Raw genomic sequence first — 21,944 nt, forward strand, 5'->3', positions numbered from 1 at the left:
TAATGAGGAGGGGCTGGTATCAGAGTCACTCCCACACACACCCTTTCATATGTGGTGATTCTCACCCACGCGTTTCAGAGTTGGGCTAATGTGACCATGTGACCTGCCCTTTTGACTCTGTCTCTGTGAGTGTATGAGAGTCTGTATGTGTATGAGGGGGAGGAAGTGTGTGTGTGTGTGTATTCTTATGACCTTCTCTTTCTCTCTAACCCAGTCCCAGCACATGGGGCACTGAGACCCTAAAGCCCAAAGCTAGCACCTGAATATGGATGTTCTCTCTCTCCCCACACACACACACACACTGTCTGCTTCCAGATGTGTGTTCTGTCTGTCTTTGCTTCTAGTTGTTCTGCAGGGACTCTGATGTTCTCGTGAAGATCTCATGGTGCAGACTTTGGCTGGTGTGCATCACCCTTCATTAACTTTGATTTGTCCCCAATCAATTGGTCCACAACACATACCCAGCCAACGTCTTGCTCTGACCACATCTTCTCTAGAAACCTGTATAGTCAGTGCCTCTCTCTGTCTCTCTGTACATCTCTCACACTCTTGGTCTATGTATATCTCTCTGGCTAATTCTCTGTCACCGTCTCATTCTCTGTATGTCTCTCTGTTTCTCTCCCATGTATAGTGATCAGTGTCCCACCAACTGCTTAATTATACATAGGGTAAATACATTTTCTTTAAGTTGGTCTTAGCATACAACAGCCCTGCGTGCTGCCCTGGGCTAAGGTCACACCAACAGGTGATTGTGTATTTGTAGTTGTACACTCCAGCTTCAGAACGGCCTGCCCTTACACATTAGACTGGTAGGTCGTAAGGAGGCCTTCCAGACCAGGGAGACGCCTTTAGTCTGTGAGGACACGCCGCATCTTTAGCCTTTGTCTAGTGGTTAAGTCGTTCAGAACGTGGCTCCTCTGTGAAGCACTTTGTAGCACTGCGCTACATAAATAAAGCTTTCCTTTCCTCCTTCCTTTCATCCTTCCTTCCTTTCTTCCATACGTGTCTGCACATCGCAGTAGAGGAGCAGCTGTAAGGAGATGGAGGGTGGGGGTGGTGGAGGAGGAGGGTGGAGCTGACCTGGGGAGACACACGTGGACAGAATGAGAATGAGACGCCCCCAGAAGAAAGCGTGGCATTTTTGAGATGGATGTTTCCACACTCAAAGGACGGGAGTATTAGACCAGCCGTCGGCGCAGCTTAAACACAGCAGGATCTGTTCGTCTCTGCCCGTCACTTAAACCGTCTCCGTGTAACGCAGCTACGGGGTGGGAGGGCCTGTTCGTCTGGGCTTGGTGAACGTTTGGCTAACCCCATTTCATTCTCCATTAATCCCAATGGCAGCCGCCCTCCTGTCACCACGAGGAAAAAAAAGTGAGCTCTGTAAGAATTTCCGTCCGTTGTTCTGAGCGTCCCTGCCTGCAGCCTGGACCGGCTGAACCCCGGGGGCTTACAGGACAGGGACACGCTGCCAACAGCAGCTGAGATTCCAACACCAGAAGGTTCTGAAGCAGGTGTCAGCTGCTGCTGTTCCCAGTCTGGCAGCGCTGGGCCCGTCTCCTGCGCCTGCACGCCAGCTCGCTCATCTCCTGTGTGGAGCCGCTTCCCTGGGCCGCCTGCAGACCGAGAGCCTGGAAGGTGGACAGATCTCTTCATCTCCAGACAGGCACTCCAAAGAAGCCCAGTCCTCCGTATGAGCTTAGGGTCCTGCTCCTCTCCGGGGACCTGCCACCAGGGGGCGTGGGTGGGTTTCGTCATTACTTCAGCGAGTGGGACGACCTCTTGTCGCAGGTGGTTGTGATCAGCGAAGGCCCCCGGCACCCATCTCTCTTCTCCTCAGCCTGCAGCTGCTGGAGGCCCAGAGATGGAGGCGTCCCCGTCCCCCCCCCCGTAGAGCTCCCGTCTGCACTGAGAGGGGGACGTGCGTGTGGAAGCCTCATCCTTTAGACCCGGGAAGCGTGCGCCCCCCCTGCACGACGTCTCTACACCAGCGTTCTCCTGAAGACCCGCTCGGACGGCGTCTTGCAGTTATCCGTTTACACCGTGGCCGGAGTCCAGAGCTGCTTAACGGAACCGTGGGTCGTGGCCGGCGATCGCCAGACCGCTTTCCCTCCGCCTCTCCGGCCCAGCAGCCTGCCCTGCACAGCACTAATCACGCAGGCTGGCTCTCGGTCAAGGCAGCAGGTCAGCGGCCCGGTATGCGGGCAGACCCACTCTCTCCCCGCTGGGGGGGGACGACGGCGCTCAGATGGTTTGGCTCGGGCCTCGTCCTTCATGCACACTCGCCATTGGCCACCGTCGTCTAGAGGGCCGAACCTGATTGGCTGGGCGCCAGGGTGACTTTGCCTCGCCCCAACTTTGATTAGTCAGTTAGCAGGCCCGTCCATAGTGAGGGCACACGTTCAGCTCGGAGCCCCGTTCTGACCTCCGTGCTGACCCCTGGGTGGACTCCAGAGGGGCCCGCCGACACACTGCTCTCATACATATGTATCCTAGACCCCCTCCCTCCCCCTCACCAGGCACTTGAACTCATTCTCATTCACGCACTCACATATACACTTCCCCTGTCTCCATACCTCCTCCACCTCCCTCTCCATCTCTCCTCCTCCCTCCTCCCCTCTCCCACTTACTCACTGGCTCCTCCACTCCGCATACAATGATAAAGGGGGGGGGGGGGGGGGGGGGGGGGGGGGGGGGGGGTGGTGGCTTGTTGAAGGTTTGCTCCTCTTCACTTTATTCTCTGTCCATCAAAATGTGTTCCTCTTGTTACCGAGTGGAGATGTGGATCTACTTCACGTCGTCCAATCACAGGGCGCGAGCGTCCGGCCCACGGAGCGGAGGCCAGCGGGACGCGGTTCCCCGGATCCATCGGGCGACGGCTCGACACCTGCTCCCGCTGACACCCCCGCGCCCCTGCCCTGGAAACTTGGGCATGACCTCCGTACACGGGCATGACCTCTGTACACGGGCACGTAGACGCCACCCACGTCACCGCAGAAAACCTCTCGTATTAAACAGCGTTAGAGTGGACCTTTCAAGGATCACGCACTCTTATGGCTAAGATCATCTCCAGATCTCTCCGTGGGTGGGTGGGTGTGTGTGTGTGTGAGAGAGCTCATTGTCTTCACCGTGTTACTTCAAAACCCCTTTTTCTTTTTCCTGCGGATAAGTCTGCACTCACGTTTCAACATCCGAGTGAGTCACTTCAGGGCAGATTATGAAATGATGGTGGGTGACGATACTGGCAGCTCTCAAAACGCTGTGCTTGTTTGCTTGTTTGCAGAGAGCCAGCGAGCTTACCGCTTTGTTCAGGGAAAAGACTGGGGCTTCAAGAAGTTCATAAGGCGGGACTTTCTGCTTGATGAGGCCAATGGGCTGCTCCCTGATGACAAACTGACACTCTTCTGTGAGGTAAGGAACCCTGTGATTGGCTGATCTGTAACCACTGTTTACAGAAAACCACATTTTCTTGCTAAAAGCTTTAATACTGGTAGAGAAATGGATTTTGGACGAGTTACTGCGTATGGACGTCTTCTTTTGTAAAGACACTAAGATTATGCCCAAGGTCGCATCTTTTAATTTATTTGTTTGATTGTTTTTGTTTATACGTCATCAAAACTAGGCAGTGAATCGGGGCAGAAGTAGATAAAGCATCCAAAGGTGAAGGTCTGCTACATACGTGTTTTTGAGTGTGCAGAAACTGAGCGTAGCCGAGATCTTGCATCAGCGTGATCCCTTATGCCTCTCTGATGTTGTGCGTGACAGAATGGACAGGTTGGGTTTCTGAAGCTCCTATTTCTCTTCCCTCCTTCTGGAGTGGGTTCTGATGTACCGAGCGAGCCCCATGCTAATGTGCTAGCGCTAATGCTATGCAGTGATTAATGTTTAACGCACGCACCACAGCACTGGCAACACAGTATTGGCTGTTTCAAGCTAGCCTAATGAAGCCTGCAGACTCGCAGCAGAAGTTGGTCTCTCTCTCTCTCTCTCTCTCTCTCTCCACCTCTCTCTCTCTCTCCACCTCTCTCTCACTCTTTTCATTCTCTTCATTCCCCCTCTTTCTCTTCACCTCCACTCCTCCACTCTTTTTTGGATGAGAAGTGGAAGGAGGGATGAGGGGCGGAGGGTGTGGAGGCCGTGCGGGTGGGTGCGGCTACGTCACGAGGAGAGGGGGAGGCGTGCTGGCCCCTCCTCTTCCTGCTGTGTGCACAGATTTACTTGTGCAGGGCTGCTAGGAGCTTGGCTCCGCCCCCTTCCAGATGAATTGCTTCTGCTAGTGATTCTGAGAGAGAGGGAGAGAAATGGACAGTGAGAAATAGTTCTTCACAGATTTCTTTTTTTTATTTAACCAATCACAGGGTCACCTCTTCTGACATCACGTATCCTGTGTTAATGGCGTACAGAGGAGTGTTGGGATGACTGTCCCCCCCCCCCCCCCCCCTCCCCCTCTCTCCTCCTCTCTCCTCATTTCTCCCTCTGCTCGCTGTTTTGTTTTCCTGGTTTGTACCACTCTTCAGTCTGTATATCTCCTCCACTGTTGATTTGCAGCACAATGTCAGATCACTTTAATGATGGATGCAGGATTCTCTCTCTCTCTCTCTGTCTCTCTCTCTCTCTCTCTCTCTCTCTCTCTCACCCTTTGCACTCCCACCCCTATATCTGACACACCTGGGTGTCTGTGTGACTGTGAGCGAGTGAGACGGAGAGCGAGCCTCCCACAGGCCTTTAATGAGCAGAAAGTTCCCATTAAAGGTGCAGTGGCGGATGCCATTATAGGGAGAGCGAGCGCGTTGGTGCGGGTGGAGGTGCAGGAGCAGGGAGTCCTGCCACTCCCCCTCTCCTTCATCATCTCTCCCCTCTCTCCCATCATGCCTGGTGTCTGCAGGCGGGAGGGGAGGCCGGGGAAGGCAGGGGGATGTTTGACTCACTCCCCTCTCCTCCATCATCTCCCCTCTCCCGGCAGACGCTTCCTCGTCTTCCTCCTCTTCCTCCAGCTTGGATCATCTCCCCTGTCCTCTGACTCACCTGTGTGTGCCTTCATCCCTCTCCATCTGGACTGCGTCCCCCCCCCCCCCCCCCCTCTCTCTCCCTCTCTCTCCCTCTCTCTCTCTCTCTTTCTCCCTCTCTCTCTTTCTCCCTCTCTCTCTCTCTCCCTCTTTCCTTCTCCCCATTTCCCCTGCTTCATCCTCTTGTGGTTTTCCAGCTTATGCAGGTACATGCTGTTTAGAAAATGATATCTCTGTCTGCATGGTCTCTCTCTGACTCCTGTCTCTCTGATGCTATCTCTTTCCTTTACTCTCTCTTTCCCAATCTGTCTGTCTCTCTGTCTTCCAGTCTATCTATCTGTCTGCCTGTCTGTCTCTCTCTGTCTCTCTCTCTCTCTCTCTCTCTGTCTCTCTCTCTCTCTGACAGCACCCATCTCTCATTCACTGTGGCCATATGCCACACTGATGTTTGAGAACTACTACAGGTGCAACATCTGCTGCACGCCCACACGCACGCACACACGCACACGCGCAGGCATGCACCACATGCCTGCAGTAGTTAGTTGAAGAGGGAGAGAAGTGCTGTATCTGAAGCATCTGCTTTAACCACAGAGCACAGACCATAGAGGGATGATGAGGAGGATGAGTGTGGATGATGAAGGGCCAAGACCCAGACACCTTATAAAAGGCCTATTGTGAGCAGGACAAAGTGCTGCCTCTCCTCCAGTTGCGTGAGCCATCTCATGGGCACGTGTTCCTCCGCTCCTCCAGCACGCTTCCTCCTCAGTGTTTAGCCACACACATTCTTCCTGACTGCTCACCTTGCGTTCTCTGCTCTTCAGAACGTCGTGAGCGTGTGCTCGGCTGGGCCGGGCCCCGGCGTGCCCCGGCGTGCCCCGGCGTGCCCCGGCGTGCCCCGGCGTGCCCCGGCGTGCCCCGGCGTGCCCCGGCTACCACGTTCCGTCCGTCTCATCCACGTTCTGGGGGAGAGGCGCATGATTTTAAACAAAACGCTCTGAAAACTTGAGCAGCTGCTTGTACTGTGACGTGTGTGTGCCGTGGGGGGGTGCAGGCTGGTGTTGGTGCTGGTCCGAACGTTGAACAGCTTGGGTGGAAATGATGCGTAGAAGATCCCTCTGTGTGTAGACTGAATAAGAATGGTGCTTTCTACGCTGGCTGAACTAGCAGGAACTCTGTCTCTGTCTTGCTCCCCTTTTCTCCGCCTCTCTTTTGTTTTCTTTCTCTCTTCTGTCTTTGTTTCTCTTTTTCACTTTTTATCTCCCTCGTTTTCTTGCTCTTTGTGCCTCTCGTTTTAACTCATTTTCACGTGTTCTCATAATCTCTCTCTCTCTCTCTGTCTAATACATAGATGTTGCAGGTCATTGGTAAAGCAGTGACATTATCAGTTTGCTCAAGGCTGTGAATTCCTCTTTCTCCTGCGCTTCCTTCACTGTCTTTGAAATGGGTCTCCGACAGACAGAACCTGTGTCTTCTGGACATTTTTTTTATTTTTTTACAGTTTTATTTTACATGGTAGATCAAACACTTAGTTCCATTCAAATGTTTTACACAAATGCCTTTGACTAAAGCCCCATGTTATTTTTGGTTGGTGGGAGAGTGTGTTAGCCTTTATAACAAAAAAGTTTAATCGTGTATAACAAAGAGATGCTTATGAAAGGTTGATTAGACACATTGGTGTGTGTGTGTGTGTGTGTGTGTGTGTGTGTGTGTGTGTGTGTGTGTGTGTGTGTGTGTCTGAGATAGAGAAAGCGTGTGCATGTTTGTGCTTGTTTTTTCAAACCCCTCATTACTTTTGATGGAAAGAAAAGGCATCTTCTGATGAGGCTAATTTGGTTAATTATGTAGTGGCTGCCTGTTTGTGCATGCATGTGTGTGCGCAATCCGATCCGAGCGCTGTTTGTACAGCTAAATGAAACAGTAAAGAAATAAACACAGACTCTCCCAAGACTTAATGATCATATCGGATTTGATTAGTGGTTTTTTTTTTCTTTCGGTACCATTTCACACTTGGCCGCTCACTCCACATCCGTACACCAGGCACGCGGGCCTGGGCTCCAGGCACCCCGGGGGAGGCCTTAATGGTGCCGCGAGACTGCGGTGCGTGTCCGCTGCTTATCCCGTCCTGACTGAGCAGGACACGGGGCTGTTGGGATAATGGCTGGTTGGCGAAAAGCTAACTATGAGGAGAGGAGGGGTTCCTGGCCCAGCAGGCAGGGAGGCACGGGCCCCATCGAAACCACCCGGCTCGCCAAGTCAGTGTATTGGAATGGGGAGCGTCTAGTCTGGGGCAGTGGGTAGTCTGGATTGGAGCGTCTAGTCTGGGGCAGTGGGTAGTCTGGATTGGAGCGTCTAGTCTGGGGCAGTGGGTAGTCTGGATTGGAGCGTCTAGTCTGGGGCAGTGGGTAGTTTGGAATGGGGAGCGTCTAGTCTGGGGCAGTGGGTAGTCTGGAATGGGGAGCGTCTAGTCTGGGGCAGTGGGTAGTCTGGAATGGGGAGCGTCTAGTCTGGGGCAGTGGGTAGTCTGGAATGGGGAGCGTCTAGTCTGGGGCAGTGGGTAGTCTGGATTGGGGAGCGTCTAGTCTGGGGCAGTGGGTAGTCTGGATTGGAGCGTCTAGTCTGGGGCAGTGGGTAGTCTGGATTGGAGCGTCTAGTCTGGGGCAGTGGGTAGTCTGGATTGGAGCGTCTAGTCTGGGGCAGTGGGTAGTCTGGATTGGAGCGTCTAGTCTGGGGCAGTGGGTAGTCTGGATTGGAGCGTCTAGTCTGGGGCAGTGGGTAGTCTGGATTGGAGCGTCTAGTCTGGGGCAGTGGGTAGTCTGGAATGGGGAGCGTCTAGTCTGGGGCAGTGGGTAGTCTGGAATGGGGAGCGTCTAGTCTGGGGCAGTGGGTAGTCTGGAGATGGGGAGCGTCTAGTCTGGGGCAGTGGGTAGTCTGGATTGGAGCGTCTAGTCTGGGGCAGTGGGTAGTCTGGATTGGAGCGTCTAGTCTGGGGCAGTGGGTAGTCTGGATTGGAGCGTCTAGTCTGGGGCAGTGGGTAGTCTGGATTGGAGCGTCTAGTCTGGGGCAGTGGGTAGTCTGGATTGGAGCGTCTAGTCTGGGGCAGTGGGTAGTCTGGAATGGGGGAGCGTCTAGTCTGGGCAGTGGGTAGTCTGGAATGGGGAGCGTCTAGTCTGGGGCAGTGGGTAGTCTGGAATGGGGAGCGTCTAGTCTGGGGCAGTGGGTAGTCTGGATTGGGGGCAGTGGGTAGTCTGGATTGGAGCGTCTAGTCTGGGGCAGTGGGTAGTCTGGATTGGAGCGTCTAGTCTGGGGCAGTGGGTAGTCTGGATTGGAGCGTCTAGTCTGGGGCAGTGGGTAGTCTGGATTGGAGCGTCTAGTCTGGATTGGAGCGTCTAGTCTGGGGCAGTGGGTAGTCTGGATTGGAGCGTCTAGTCTGGGGCAGTGGGTAGTCTGGATTGGAGCGTCTAGTCTGGGGGCAGTGGGTAGTCTGGATTGGAGCGTCTAGTCTGGGGCAGTGGGTAGTCTGTATTGGAGCGTCTAGTCCTGGGGCAGTGGGTAGTCTGGATTGGAGCGTCTAGTCTGGGGCAGTGGGTAGTCTGGATTGGAGCGTCTAGTCTGGGGCAGTGGGTAGTCTGGATTGGGGGCAGTGGGTAGTCTGGATTGGAGCGTCTAGTCTGGGGCAGTGGGTAGTCTGGATTGGAGCGTCTAGTCTGGGGCAGTGGGGTAGTCTGGATTGGAGCGTCTAGTCTGGGGCAGTGGGTAGTCTGGATTGGAGCGTCTAGTCTGGGGCAGTGGGTAGTCTGGATTGGAGCGTCTAGTCTGGGGCAGTGGGTAGTCTGGATTGGAGCGTCTAGTCTGGGGCAGTGGTAGTCTGGATTGGAGCGTCTAGTCTGGGGCAGTGGGTAGTCTGGGTTGGAGCGTCTAGTCTGGATTGGAGCGTCTAGTCTGGGGCAGTGGGTAGTCTGGATTGGAGCGTCTAGTCTGGGGCAGTGGGTAGTCTGGATTGGAGCGTCTAGTCTGGGGCAGTGGGTAGTCTGGATTGGAGCGTCTAGTCTGGATTGGAGCGTCTAGTCTGGATTGGAGCGTCTAGTCTGGGGGCAGTGGGTAGTCTGGATTGGAGCGTCTAGTCTGGGGCAGTGGGTAGTCTGGATTGGAGCGTCTAGTCTGGGGCAGTGGGTAGTCTGGATTGGAGCGTCTAGTCTGGATTGGAGCGTCTAGTCTGGGGCAGTGGGTAGTCTGGATTGGAGCGTCTAGTCTGGGGCAGTGGGTAGTCTGGATTGGAGCGTCTAGTCTGGGGGCAGTGGGTAGTCTGGATTGGAGCGTCTAGTCTGGGGCAGTGGGTAGTCTGGATTGGAGCGTCTAGTCTGGGGCAGTGGGTAGTCTGGATTGGAGCGTCTAGTCTGGGGAAGTGGGTAGTGGTTCAAGTCCTTTGTGTTGTTCAGAAAGTTGTAAGACTTAAAATCATTATGCATTATTACTTTTGCTTTACCATAGTCTACATAACCCCATGTGTGTTCCACTCTTGGGATGTGTGTGTGCTGGCTGGAGGGACTGTAACCAGGTGTCTTGGCCCTTCGTTTTGTTACTGGGTTATTTATGTTATTAATTCTTTAATTCTGGTTGCAGTTCAGTCTGTGCTGTTTGTGTTTGTATTGTTGCTGCAAGATACACACACACACACTCGTGTTTACCATTTATCTCATCTTTTACGTGATTCTCTCTTCATCCTTGCTTCTGTTCTATAGCTTACTAATGAGCAAGTGATGAAAGGTGTGTGTGTGTGTGTGTGTGTGTGTGTGTGTGTGTGTGTGTGTGTGTGTGTGTGTGTGTGTGTGTGTGTGTTGAGGTTGGTGTGGGTGGATGCGTGTTGAGGTAGGTAGTGGTGAGTATATGTGTGTGGCAACATTCATCAGTCCCTCATTAGTTGTTTATTAAGTACATATAAATAGTTTGTCCATTCTCGTATACACACACACACACACACACACACACACACACACACACACACACACACACCTGGGGGTTTAGATGTTGAGAGCCACTAGTGGGAGGTGTAGTGACATCACCATAGTACACACATCTCACTCTCCCGTTCCCCTGGCTTTGAACAACCAACCTGAAGCACCTGCTTTTCTTCTGAGTTCTCCTCTGTTCACTAAAACACAACAGAACCTCTTTTCAGTCCTCCCAATGACGAAGAATTCCAAGAAAGGAATTAATAATTATGATTATAATTATAACTACATGATCTTTCCATGTTCCTTTCACCATATGTTATTTTGGTGTATAGATATCTTGTTGCAACTTGAACAAGGCAGAGTGCTTATAATGGAATAAAGGGTGCTGGGTTCGTGCCCCTCCATCCTCTGTAGAGTTCTCATGACATCACGGGTGCTTGTTCTCCTTTTAACACACCCCCTCACACACACACACACACACACACACACACACACACACACACACACCCCCTCACACACACACACACACACACACACACACACACACACACACACACACACACACACACACACACACACACACACACACACACACCCCCTCCTTCCCTCAGGTGAACATTTAGTCCTCCATTACGAACATACAAGGGTCCTTGACATTTAATTTCCTGTTTGCAGTGCACTTTTCCCCTCTCACAGTGTGTCCTCTGTGTCTCTCTCTCTCTCTCTCTCTCTCTCTCTCTCTCTCTCTCTCTCTCTCTCTCTCTCTCTCTCTCTCTCTCCTCTCTCTCTCTCTCTCACATCCCCCTGTCTCTGTCCAGTCTGTCAGGGCGCTGCTCCTCTTTGAGATGCAGCTACCCAGTTGTGTGTCCCGTGTCACTCTGCTTGTGTTCCCCTTATTCCCCACACACTTGCAGTGCGTACGTGTGTGCGCGTGTGTCTTGAGGTCTCCTTTGTTGCCATGGCAAACCTTTCCGTACAATGTCTTCGGTATGCGAGGGCCATCGTATGGCAGGCTGGTCTGCTATGAAGTGATCTGACTAAACTATTTATGTGAAATGCCCAGAGGAACGGAGTTTAATTACAGCTGTGTAAGTCACAACACAAGCAAAACAAACCACTCTCACCTGCTACCTCTTAAAGCTGCCTCTGAATGTGTGTGCACTTACAGTTGTGATCTACGTGCCTGCACCTGCCCGACTGTGTGTGTGTGTGTGTGTGTGTGTGTGTGTGTGTGTGTGTGTGTGTGTGTGTGTGTGTGTGTGTGTGTGTGTGTGTGTGCCCTGTGGAGAGATAAATTAATGTGCTTGCTGTCTGTGGGAACAGGTGGCAGAGTCAGCATGGTAACTTTCCACACATACTTGTGCGCACACACATTCTCAAACACACTCAACACAAACAAATGGAAGCAATTTGTGAGAATTAAGAGATAACTAGATATCTGTCCTTGTTCGACAGACACTCTAGTGTCCCTCCTGAGCACCTGTAGTTAAGAGTCTCAAGTCGATTCGGAACGTGGCCGTCACTTTGACTGAAGTCTGGTCCTCTGACTGGATGAATTGGCGTGCGTGTGGCGTCCACCGCCGCAGCTCGGAGGTGCTAACAGCACTCTGGCATCGTGTGTTTACCAGTGCAGCAAACCCGGGCCGGTTCCCGTCTCCAGCACTGAGCCCACCACTAGAGCTTTAATAATTGATGAGTAGTAGGCAGGGAAGGGTGTTGGTACTGTAACTGACAAGTGGTGTGTGTGTGTGTGTGTGTGTGTAGGTGAGTGTTGTGCAGGACTCTGTGAACATCTCTGGGCAGAACACCATGAACATGGTGAAGGTTCCAGACTGCAGGCTGGCTGATGAGCTGGGAGGTCTGTGGGAGCACTCCCGCTTCACAGACTGCTCCCTCTGCGTGGCCGGCCAGGAGTTCCAGGCACACAAAGCTATCCTAGCAGGTAACACACACACACACACACACACACACACACACACACGCACCAGTGCTGGCTCCATTATATCCACACTGCCCTAGTGGTATGTGTGATCTCGTGTTTTATTTCTTGTGTACACAGTCTGATATGAATGTTGTGTACTTTTAGTACTTGGCAGCACACTGGGGAGGTTGGGTCCCAATTAATGACCCGCTCCCTGTTTTGTGATGTGATGGGATGGTAACCATAGTCACTGCTGGCCCTCCTCCAGCTGTTGGCCTATAGAAACACCACCCCCATCATGCATCATGTTACATGTACCTTATGTGTGACTGTGCTTTCATTGACTGCCAGTTAATCTTTTCAGTGCTCTGTGGGACTCTAAATGTCCATTATTAGTTAGTATTAAAGCCAGTTGTCCAGTTGACGAACACAGTGGAACGCTAGTCCCTACTAGCTCAGGTCATAAAAATGTTCATTCTCCTGCTTTGTCCTCCAAACCTAACCCCTTTCCATTTTCTCTTTCTCTCTCTCTCACACACGAACACACACGCACACGAATACACACACACGCGAGCACGCACACGCGAGCACGCACACGCGAGCACGCACACGCGAGCACGCACACGCGAGCACACACACACACGAGCACCACACACACACACGAGCACACACACACACACGAGCACACACACACACACGAGCACACACACACACACGAGCACACACACACACACGAGCACACACACACGAGCACACACACACGAACACGAACACACACAGTCATGCGTGTGCTCTCTGCTCCCCCTCCCTCCCCCCTCTAGTGTCGCATGGTTGAGTTGGACTGCACCTGAGGCAGAGTAACTCGTTATCTGGCCAGTTCGTACTGAGGCTCGTTAATCGCCGAGGAGACGGGTCAGCCGGTGTGAGCTGATTGAGCCGGAGCACCGGGAGTGATTAGGGTGACCCAGGCACCCACAGAACGTGCCAGACACGGGAGCAGCTCATGTAGATGGGGCACGGAGAGTGGCACTCGTCACCCCCAGAGGACCTGCGGGTCTTCAGCCCAGTCTCACCCTGATCAGCTGCAGTGCCTTAATGCACTGGGGCTTTAAAGTGCTTGTGGTCACACAGAACTGGGTCCTTTACGCAGTACTGACCCAACCTTCCAGTACTGACCCAGGCTTCACCCCCCTCCCACACCCTGATCTTAATTGAAAACCCAACCAGGTCCACCATCCGGTTTAGGCTGGTTAACTGAGACGCTTGTTTGAAGTCTGTGAAGACTCAAGATTGATCAGTTTGATTAGAGTCCAAGATTGATTAACTCTCCTTTCCTACGTATGCTTGTGAAACATTTATTTAATTTATTTAATCGTTTTTATCCACAGAAACGAGTGTTGTTAAGACTGTCCAAACTTTGTAAACATTAATTGTTTAAATGTTAGAGTGGATAAAAGTTGTAAATACAGAAAGCTGAAATGAAGGTTGTTGAGATGAAGTTTCCTTGTGGTTCTGATGTTCTGATGTTCTGATGTTCTGCTCCTCCCCCAGCTCGCTCCCCTGTTTTCAGTGCCATGTTTGAGCATGAAATGGAGGAAAGCAAAAAGGTGAGTCCATCACTTCTCTCTCTCTCTCTCTCTCTCTCTCTCTCTCTCTCTCTCTCTCTCTCTCTCTCTCCTCTCCCTCTCTCTCTCTCTCTCTCTCTCTCTCCTCTCTCTCTCTCTCTCTCTCTCTCTCTCTCTCTCTCTCTCTCTCTCTCTCTACCCCCCCAACATGCCCTTTCCTCTATCTCTGATTCTCTGATGTCTTGTCTGTCTTTTATTCTCTCATTAAACTTCAAAAGGAGCACCAGAGCTCCGATGCTGTTAGAAGCAGTGGAAGACACAAAGCCCCCTCAAACTAGTTTGTGTGTGCACACGCTAAGCTGCTTGATATTCTTAGATCAGGTGTTACTCTAATATCTCACCAATTAGTCATCCTGCTGTGAAGTGCATTAGTGATCTCATTACTGTCTCCAGTTCATGCTCATCATCATTACACACCAGGAAGTAAAACATGTCTGTGTGTTTGAGACAGAAGTGCTGGAGGGGGATCGATGTTTTCTTTAGTGGTTTTAAAATATATATATCCAAACCCACGCCTGGAGATTAACTAAGACTGAGAGATTTAGGTTCAGGTTAAACTCTGCCGACTCGCAGATTATGACCATCACCCGTGATCCAGTTGACGAAGACCTTCACGAAGAAGTTCATGAAGAACCTGCAGATGAGAGGCAGGATTGCGGAAGCCCTGCAGGTCTGGCTGGAGCTCGGGCTGTCGAGGAGTGCTCTCTCTCTCCCTGCGCTGCTCTGACTTCAGCTGTCCTCACAAGACTAACGGAGAAGGGAGATTTATTTCCAGAGCTGTTCGCCGGTCGAGGGGCCCGCTGTGGAGACGTGGACACCCAGCCTGCCACACAGGCTCCTCCCCCAGCTCTCGTGATACAGGCCCCGGTGGCTTTCAGATCGCCTTTTTATAGCCCTTTGGATTGGCCACACCATAGTTGCTCCTTGATGATGTAAATCTCCTCAGGACATAAAGCAGCATCCTCAGTGACCAGAAACAGTGTGGCGATGGTGTGGAAAGTTCATCATGTCTAAAGGCGCAGTCGAATGTGCCACAGAGCGATTCTTCCCCAGCGATGGTGGAGAGCCGTCCATAACTCCAGCGCTGCCTCCACTGTCCTTTCCACGCAGTGCCACACCTTCTGCCATGGAGGATTCAGCGCTTCCTCTGTTGCCCTCGCATCACTTCCTGTCTCTGACCACCTGCTGCTTCACTCCTCCCCCCTCCTGACTCGTCTTCTTTGCCACATCCCTCTTTCCCACAGTTTCATCATACCTTGTTTTTTCTCTCCCTTCCCCCCCACTTTTTATGGGACGAGATGTGCTTGCATTTGGGATTTCTTTGCTTGACGATGGAGAAGCAGTTTGAGGACAGTTCCTATTTTTCATTAAGGAGATGCATGATGCTATCAGTTCTGTTGAGGCTTATGTAAACAACTGGAAGCCTGTGTGTGTGTGCGCTTTTATGTGTATGTGTTTTATCTGTGTGTGGTCTGAGAGGGATTCTCTGTTAATGTATAAGCCCACACTGAGGGACAGTGATGTAAGTTCCAGGGAAGATGGCGCTTGTGTGTGTGAGAGAGAGAGAGAGAGAGAGAGAGAGAGAGAGAGAGAGAGAGAGAGAGAGAGAGAGAGAGAGAGAGAGAGAGAGTGGAGTATTTGTGGAGTGGAGTGGTCATCGTTATCAGAGAGAGAAGGCAGAGCCCGCTAACAGCAGGAGGAAGTGGTCTACTACAAAGTCAGTTGCGCTTAGAAAATTGCGCCTTATGATTCGGTGTGTACACCTAAACCATGTAGCTCCCCGTCACAGCTGTCGATGGTGTATCAGAATGAATCTCTGCGTTGACGTTGTTGTTCAGACTGTGTATGATCTAAACGTGTGTTTTCTAATGCTTACACTTCTAGTGCCACTTGTATTCCACTCTTTGCTTTGCGTGTGTGTGTAAATGTTTGAGCTGCTGTGCTGGTCCTTCTAATGTGTCAAATGACCATTTTAACAGACGCGACCTTGTCCACGCTGTGCCAGGCACCGCGGCTCCCATAAAGACGACTGTTATTGGTTGACGTGCAGAGCAGAAATGGTGCTGGCTGTCTGCTGGAGCTCCAGCGTGGTCCACACACCGTGTGTCTACAGAGCGTGGCCTGGGGCCAGACAGAGCTGCAGAAGACACATGTAGGGCTCATCTGAAAATCACCATGCACGGAGGAAAATGGCCACGGGTTGTGCTGCTTAGTTTCATGTCTAGGTTGTAATACAGTTCTTGTCAAAAGTTATTTTATCCTCCCCCTTAATTTTCATATTTTAGAATACAGAATTTAGAATACAGAATTTAGAATACAGAATACACCAGAACTATATGAAGTAATGCACTTGGAACTGTGTAGCTGCCTAATTGTTTTAGAAGCATCTGCTCCTGGTGGTGGTGTTCTTTCCATCTGCTCCTGGTGGTGGTGTTCTCTCCATCTGCCCCTGGTGGTGGTGTTCTCTCCATCTGCTCCTGGTGGTGGTGTTCTCTCCATCTGCCCCTGGTGGTGGTGTTCTCTCCATCTGCCCCTGGTGGTGGTGTTCTCTCCATCTGCCCCTGGTGGTGGTGTTCTCTCCATCTGCCCCTGGTGGTGGTGTTCTCTCCATCTGCCCCTGGTGGTGGTGTTCTCTCCATCTGCCCCTGGTGGTGGTGTTCTCTCCATCTGCCCCTGGTGGTGGTGTTCTCTCCATCTGCCCCTGGTGGTGGTGTTCTCTCCATCTGCCCCTGGTGGTGGTGTTCTCTCCATCTCCATCACGAGTATGTGAGACGGATGTTTGTGTGTCTGTGTGTGTGAGACAGTAAGGCAGGGGTTTGTCTGTGCGGCCATGTTTGTGCACGACATGTAGTGTGTTATTGTTTGTGTGTGAAAGAGAGGTTGTATACGAGCGAGTGTGTGTGTGTGTGTGTGCTTTTGTGTTGGAGAGTGTGTGTGTGTGCGTGCGTGTGTGTGTGTGTGTGTGTGTAACTGCATGTGGGCAGGATCGTCCAGGATGCATTATTGGCCTTTGCAAGTTCTTGCACTGCAGCACTACAGTATTCACACAATTGAGAGTCCTCAAACAATTGATGAGGCTTTTAAAAAATTTGTCCACTTTCCAGATGTTCCAGATGTTTGTTCTGTTGTTTATTTATTTATTTACTTTATCAGTTGCCAGAGCAAGGCCACACATGCACATGAGTGTGCAGGAGTGTGTAGTTTTACAGAGAACCAACAACTCCGGGAAGAAAAAAAAAATCAAATCCACCTGATTAATAATACATGCAAGTAATGGTGTACATGCAGTAAGAGTGTGAGAGGTGAACTTTACACGCCCGCCGAGCCAGGCAGCAGAAGCCACGCCCCCCGCCTGGCCAGGCAGCAGAGGCCACGCCCCCTAGTCAGCTCACTGTCCTCACTAAAGCAGCAATAGGAAACCTCAACTCAAACAACACTACGCCCTGACAGTAGTAGATGAGACCGATGATCCTCCTCTGGCCCCACCTACCATTACTACCATTTGCAGGAATCCAGCATCCCTGAATCAAAACAACCAATCGGAGCCAGTGGGCGTGTCTTGAGGGAGAGTCTGCCACCGCTGGCGTGTGAGCATGTTCTCGGCGGGAGATGCGTATGCTGGGCGTGGCTTCAGCAGACGAGCGACCCCCCCCGCCCACGAACAAAACACCAACAGCAGCTCCCACAACAAAGACAAGTAACATTAAACAGAAGATGACAAAGGCAGAATTACACGCAGCCAGAGATGAAACGAGTAAACATCAGAGCGGCGTCTCACGTGCAACGAGCTCCGGAAACACGAAATGATTCCGAACTGCTGAGTTAGCGACATTTCAGCGTGACGAGTAGCTAATTACGTCTGCTTGATCTATTGTTTTTTATTTCATTCCCCAAAAGTTAAACCTTAGTGCCTTTCTCATGGGCTGCACTGCTACAATCGGGCCAACTTGAACTTGTTTACTGGTCAGTGTTGATTTATTTGGATGTTGCTGAAAATATCTTTTGAAGAGCTCAGGCAGTCGTGTCAGTTTGGTGTTTCTTCTGATGTTTGTGTGCCAGTGCTCTTCCGGCTGAACCTTCTGACGAGTGTCGTACTGCTTATTTTGAGCTATCACGACAGTTTCTATTACCAAACAAACATCCAGGCACTGAAATATGTATGTGCTGGTTGTTTTAGCAAATATATATTGCTGTAGATTGTTTTTCATATCCATATTTATTTCTGCTTGTCTATTGGCCAGAAGTGTTTACGTTAAACAAAGCACGCACAGCTGCCTCCTCTGTGGAGAGGGGCTTTGGGGGAGTGGCTGGAGTCTAGATGAGAGGGTGTGGGAGGGGCCTGGTACGTGTTTTCATTCAAAAGTCCTCTGGTAAAATGATCTTATAGGCCGTTGGTTGAGAAGATGCTTCTCCAGCCATCTCATTGTTCTGAAGGACATTGTTTTGCCTTCCAGTGTCAAGGACGATCTGTTTCCCAGTGGTCCAACAGAGGCTCTGTAACTGATCTCTGTAACTGCCTCAGTAAAGTCCCTGTCCCAAGACACTCTTCCATTTAGAAGGGCTTGTTCATATCTAAACCATGTCTGTCCTTACATTTATAAGACATTTGCATTCTCTCATGCAATTTCGTAGATAAATTATTAAATAAAATAAATTCTACTATTAGTATACATCCTTTTTTAGAGGGATGTAATATAACTTTCTCAGTTAGTTCTACTTGGACATTTGAAATGAAAGTGGCTGTTCCACATAAAACAAGCGTGTTCTGTTCACAAGTTGCCAGAACTAATGTACTTTTTAAAGTTCCTGCTGATGTTCTAGTGATGATGTGCTGGGGCTGTGGTTATATGACTTTCTGATTGCATTTCTCCCGCCTTGTCTGGTCATCGTGGCTGTTCTGTGACCTTTTCGATGAACCACAACATTCCCACGATGCAGCGAATGTCCACAGTCGTTTCAGTCCCAGTAAAGCAGGACACGTAATTGCTGTATATGCTCCTATCTCTAGCTGTACCATTGTGGGAGATTTGAAACGACCCTTAAAGTGAGTGTGGGATGGTTACCGAGCGCTGAGAGGATTAACGTGGTGTGTGCGGTGTTCCTGCAGAACCGTGTGGAGATCAACGACGTGGAGCCGGAGGTCTTCAAGGAGATGATGTGCTTCATTTACACGGGTAAAGCCCCCAACCTGGACAAGATGGCCGACGACCTGCTAGCCGCTGCTGACAAGGTGAGCGGGCGGGGTTTGAGAAGCGCACGTTCCCCCCGTCGCCTTTACGGCAGACGCACGTCGACGCGGGCTGCTCGGCCGCGAGTCACGTGTGCTTGAGGTTATCAAGCCGGCTCGGAAATCCTGGTCTATGAAATTCTCATCTGTTTTTTTTTTGCTTCAGAAGTCAGAGCCCTTGAGGCTGTATGGGTTTGAACTCCTCTTTCGTACAAGTCCCTCGTGTATCTCCCTGGTTTCCTGTTCATCAGAGCGCCTCACGTACCGGCTCTCCTAATTACACCTCCCTCCCCCCCACCCCGCCCCTAGCCCTGCGTGGTCCTCTCCGCTCTTACCTCCCGCTACAATGGGAGTCTATTCATAGCCGAGCTCGTAGAATATCTATATCGCTGGAGTTCTCCATCCCGGTCCGCTGTGGTTGGCTGGTGTGTGTGGTCAGCCACCCCCCCTCCTTACACAGTGATGCTCTACTCCCACAGCTCCTCACACCTCCTCTGTCTGCTGGAGGTGGGTTTATATTTTGGGGGGGGGTTAGGCTGAGTGCACTTGCACAGATGTGAGCACGTGCACAGGCGTGCCTGCACGTTTCTTATGACGCACTTGGTCTCGGAGGAAGATGGAGGCTTTTAGTTTGAAGTCTTTGTGTCCTGCAGGTTACATTATTGCACTATGAGGTAAATATAGAGGAGGGGGGAAAAAAAGCAGCTAACATTGCAAAGTGTGAAGGAAGTGATGAAAGCCTTGTGTGGTGGTCTGACTGATCTTTGCACAGTTTTCATTTTCTCTCTCTTTCTCCTCCCCCCCCCCCCCCCCCCCCCCCCCCCCATCTCTGAGCAGTACGCTCTGGAGCGTCTGAAGGTGATGTGTGAGGATGCTCTGTGCACGAGTCTGTCCGTGGAGAACGCGGCCGAGATCCTCATCCTGGCTGACCTGCACAGTGCCGACCAGCTCAAAACGCAGGCCGTCGACTTCATCAACTAGTGAGCAGACGCACCTGTCACCGTCTCCATCACCCCTCCACACCCGTCACCGTCTCCATCACCCCCTCCACACCCGTCACCGTCTCCATCACCGCCTCCACACCCGTCACCGTCTCCATCACCCCTCCACACCCGTCACCGTCTCCATCACCCCTCCACACCCGTCACCGTCTCCATCACCCCTCCACACCCCGTCACCGTCTCCATCACCCCTCCACACCCGTCACCGTCTCCATCACCCCTCCACACCCGTCACCGTCTCCATCACACCTCCACACCCGTCACCGTCTCCATCACACCCGTCACCGTCTCCATCACCCCTCCAGACCCGTCACCGTCTCCATCACCCCTCCACACCCGTCACCGTCTCCATCACCCCTCCACACCCGTCACCGTCTCCATCACCCCTCCACACCCGTCACCGTCTCCATCACACCTCCACACCCGTCACCGTCTCCATCACCCCTCCACACCCGTCACCGTCTCATCACCCCTCCACACCCGTCACCGTCTCCATCACCCCTCCACACCCGTCACCGTCTCCATCACCCCTCCACACCCGTCACCGTCTCCATCACCCCTCCACACCCGTCACCGTCTCCATCACCCCTCCACACCCGTCACCGTCTCCATCACCCCTCCACACCCGTCACCGTCTCCATCACCCCTCCACACCCGTCACCGTCTCCATCACCCCTCCACACCCGTCACCGTCTCCATCACCCCTCCACACCCGTCACCGTCTCATCACCCCTCCACACCCGTCACCGTCTCCATCACCCCTCCACACCCGTCACCGTCTCCATCACCCCTCCACACCCGTCACCGTCTCCATCACCCCTCCACACCCCGTCACCGTCTCCATCACCCCTCCACACCCGTCACCGTCTCCATCACACCTCCACACCCGTCACCGTCTCCAACACACCTCCACACCCGTCACCGTCTCCATCACCCCTCCACACCCGTCACCGTCTCCATCACACCTCCACACCCGTCACCGTCTCCATCACCCCTCCACACCCGTCACCGTCTCCATCACCCCTCCACACCCGTCACCGTCTCCATCACACCTCCACACCCGTCACCGTCTCCATCACACCTCCACACCCGTCACCGTCTCCATCACCCCTCCACACCCGTCACCGTCTCATCACCCCTCCACACCCGTCACCGTCTCATCACCCCTCCACACCCGTCACCGTCTCATCACCCCTCCACACTCGTCACCGTCTCCATCACCCCTCCACACCCGTCACCGTCTCCATCACCCCTCCACACCCGTCACCGTCTCATCACCCCTCCACACCCGTCACCGTCTCCATCACCCCTCCACACCCGTCACCGTCTCCATCACCCCTCCACACCCGTCACCGTCTCCATCACACCCGTCACCGTCTCCATCACACCTCCACACCCGTCACCGTCTCCATCACACCTCCACACCCGTCACCGTCTCCATCACCCCTCCACACCCGTCACCGTCTCCATCACCCCTCCACACCCGTCACCGTCTCAATCACCCCTCCACACCCGTCACCGTCTCCATCACACCGTCACCGTCTCCATCACCTCACCCGTCACCGTCTCCATCACACCTCCACACCCGTCACCGTCTCCATCACACCTCCACACCCGTCACCGTCTCAATCACCCCTCCACACCCGTCACCGTCTCCATCACCCCTCCACACCCGTCACCGTCTCCATCACCCCTCCACACCCGTCACCGTCTCCATCACCCCTCCACACCCGTCACCGTCTCCATCACCCCTCCACACCCGTCACCGTCTCCATCACACCTCCACACCGCTCACCGTCTCCAACACACCTGTCACCGTCTCCATCACCCCTCCACACCCGTCACCGTCTCCATCACCCCTCCACACCCGTCACCGTCTCCATCACCCCTCCACACCCGTCACCGTCTCCATCACCCCTCCACACCCGTCACCGTCTCCATCACCCCTCCACACCCCGTCACCGTCTCATCACCCCTCCACACACCCGTCACCGTCTCCATCACCCCTCCCACACCCGTCACCGTCTCCATCACCCATCCACACCCGTCACCGTCTCCATCACCCCTCCACACCCCGTCACCGTCTCCATCACACCTCCACACCCGTCACCGTCTCAATCACCCTCCACACCCGTCACCGTCTCCATCACCCCTCCACACCCGTCACCCGTCTCCATCACACCCGTCACCGTCTCCATCACACCTCCACACC

At 52.7% G+C, this 21,944-nt stretch overlaps 1 protein-coding gene across 1 annotated transcript in view; it reads left to right on the top strand.

The window, feature by feature from the left end:
- Positions 1-19,713, top strand: part of spop (speckle type BTB/POZ protein) — a 77,717-nt gene extending 58,004 nt beyond the window's left edge. Inside the window, exons 6-10 of the mRNA XM_076997009.1 lie at positions 3,284-3,411; positions 11,723-11,900; positions 13,431-13,486; positions 18,612-18,734; positions 19,569-19,713. Coding sequence (XP_076853124.1) covers positions 3,284-3,411; positions 11,723-11,900; positions 13,431-13,486; positions 18,612-18,734; positions 19,569-19,712 — 629 coding nt within the window. The 3' untranslated portion in view covers position 19,713. The remainder of the gene's footprint in view (positions 1-3,283; positions 3,412-11,722; positions 11,901-13,430; positions 13,487-18,611; positions 18,735-19,568) is intronic.
- The last annotated feature ends 2,231 nt before the right edge of the window (positions 19,714-21,944 follow it).

This window comes from Brachyhypopomus gauderio, chromosome 2 (assembly GCF_052324685.1).
Source record: "Brachyhypopomus gauderio isolate BG-103 chromosome 2, BGAUD_0.2, whole genome shotgun sequence".
In the NCBI taxonomy this organism is placed as follows: Eukaryota; Metazoa; Chordata; class Actinopteri; order Gymnotiformes; family Hypopomidae; genus Brachyhypopomus; species Brachyhypopomus gauderio.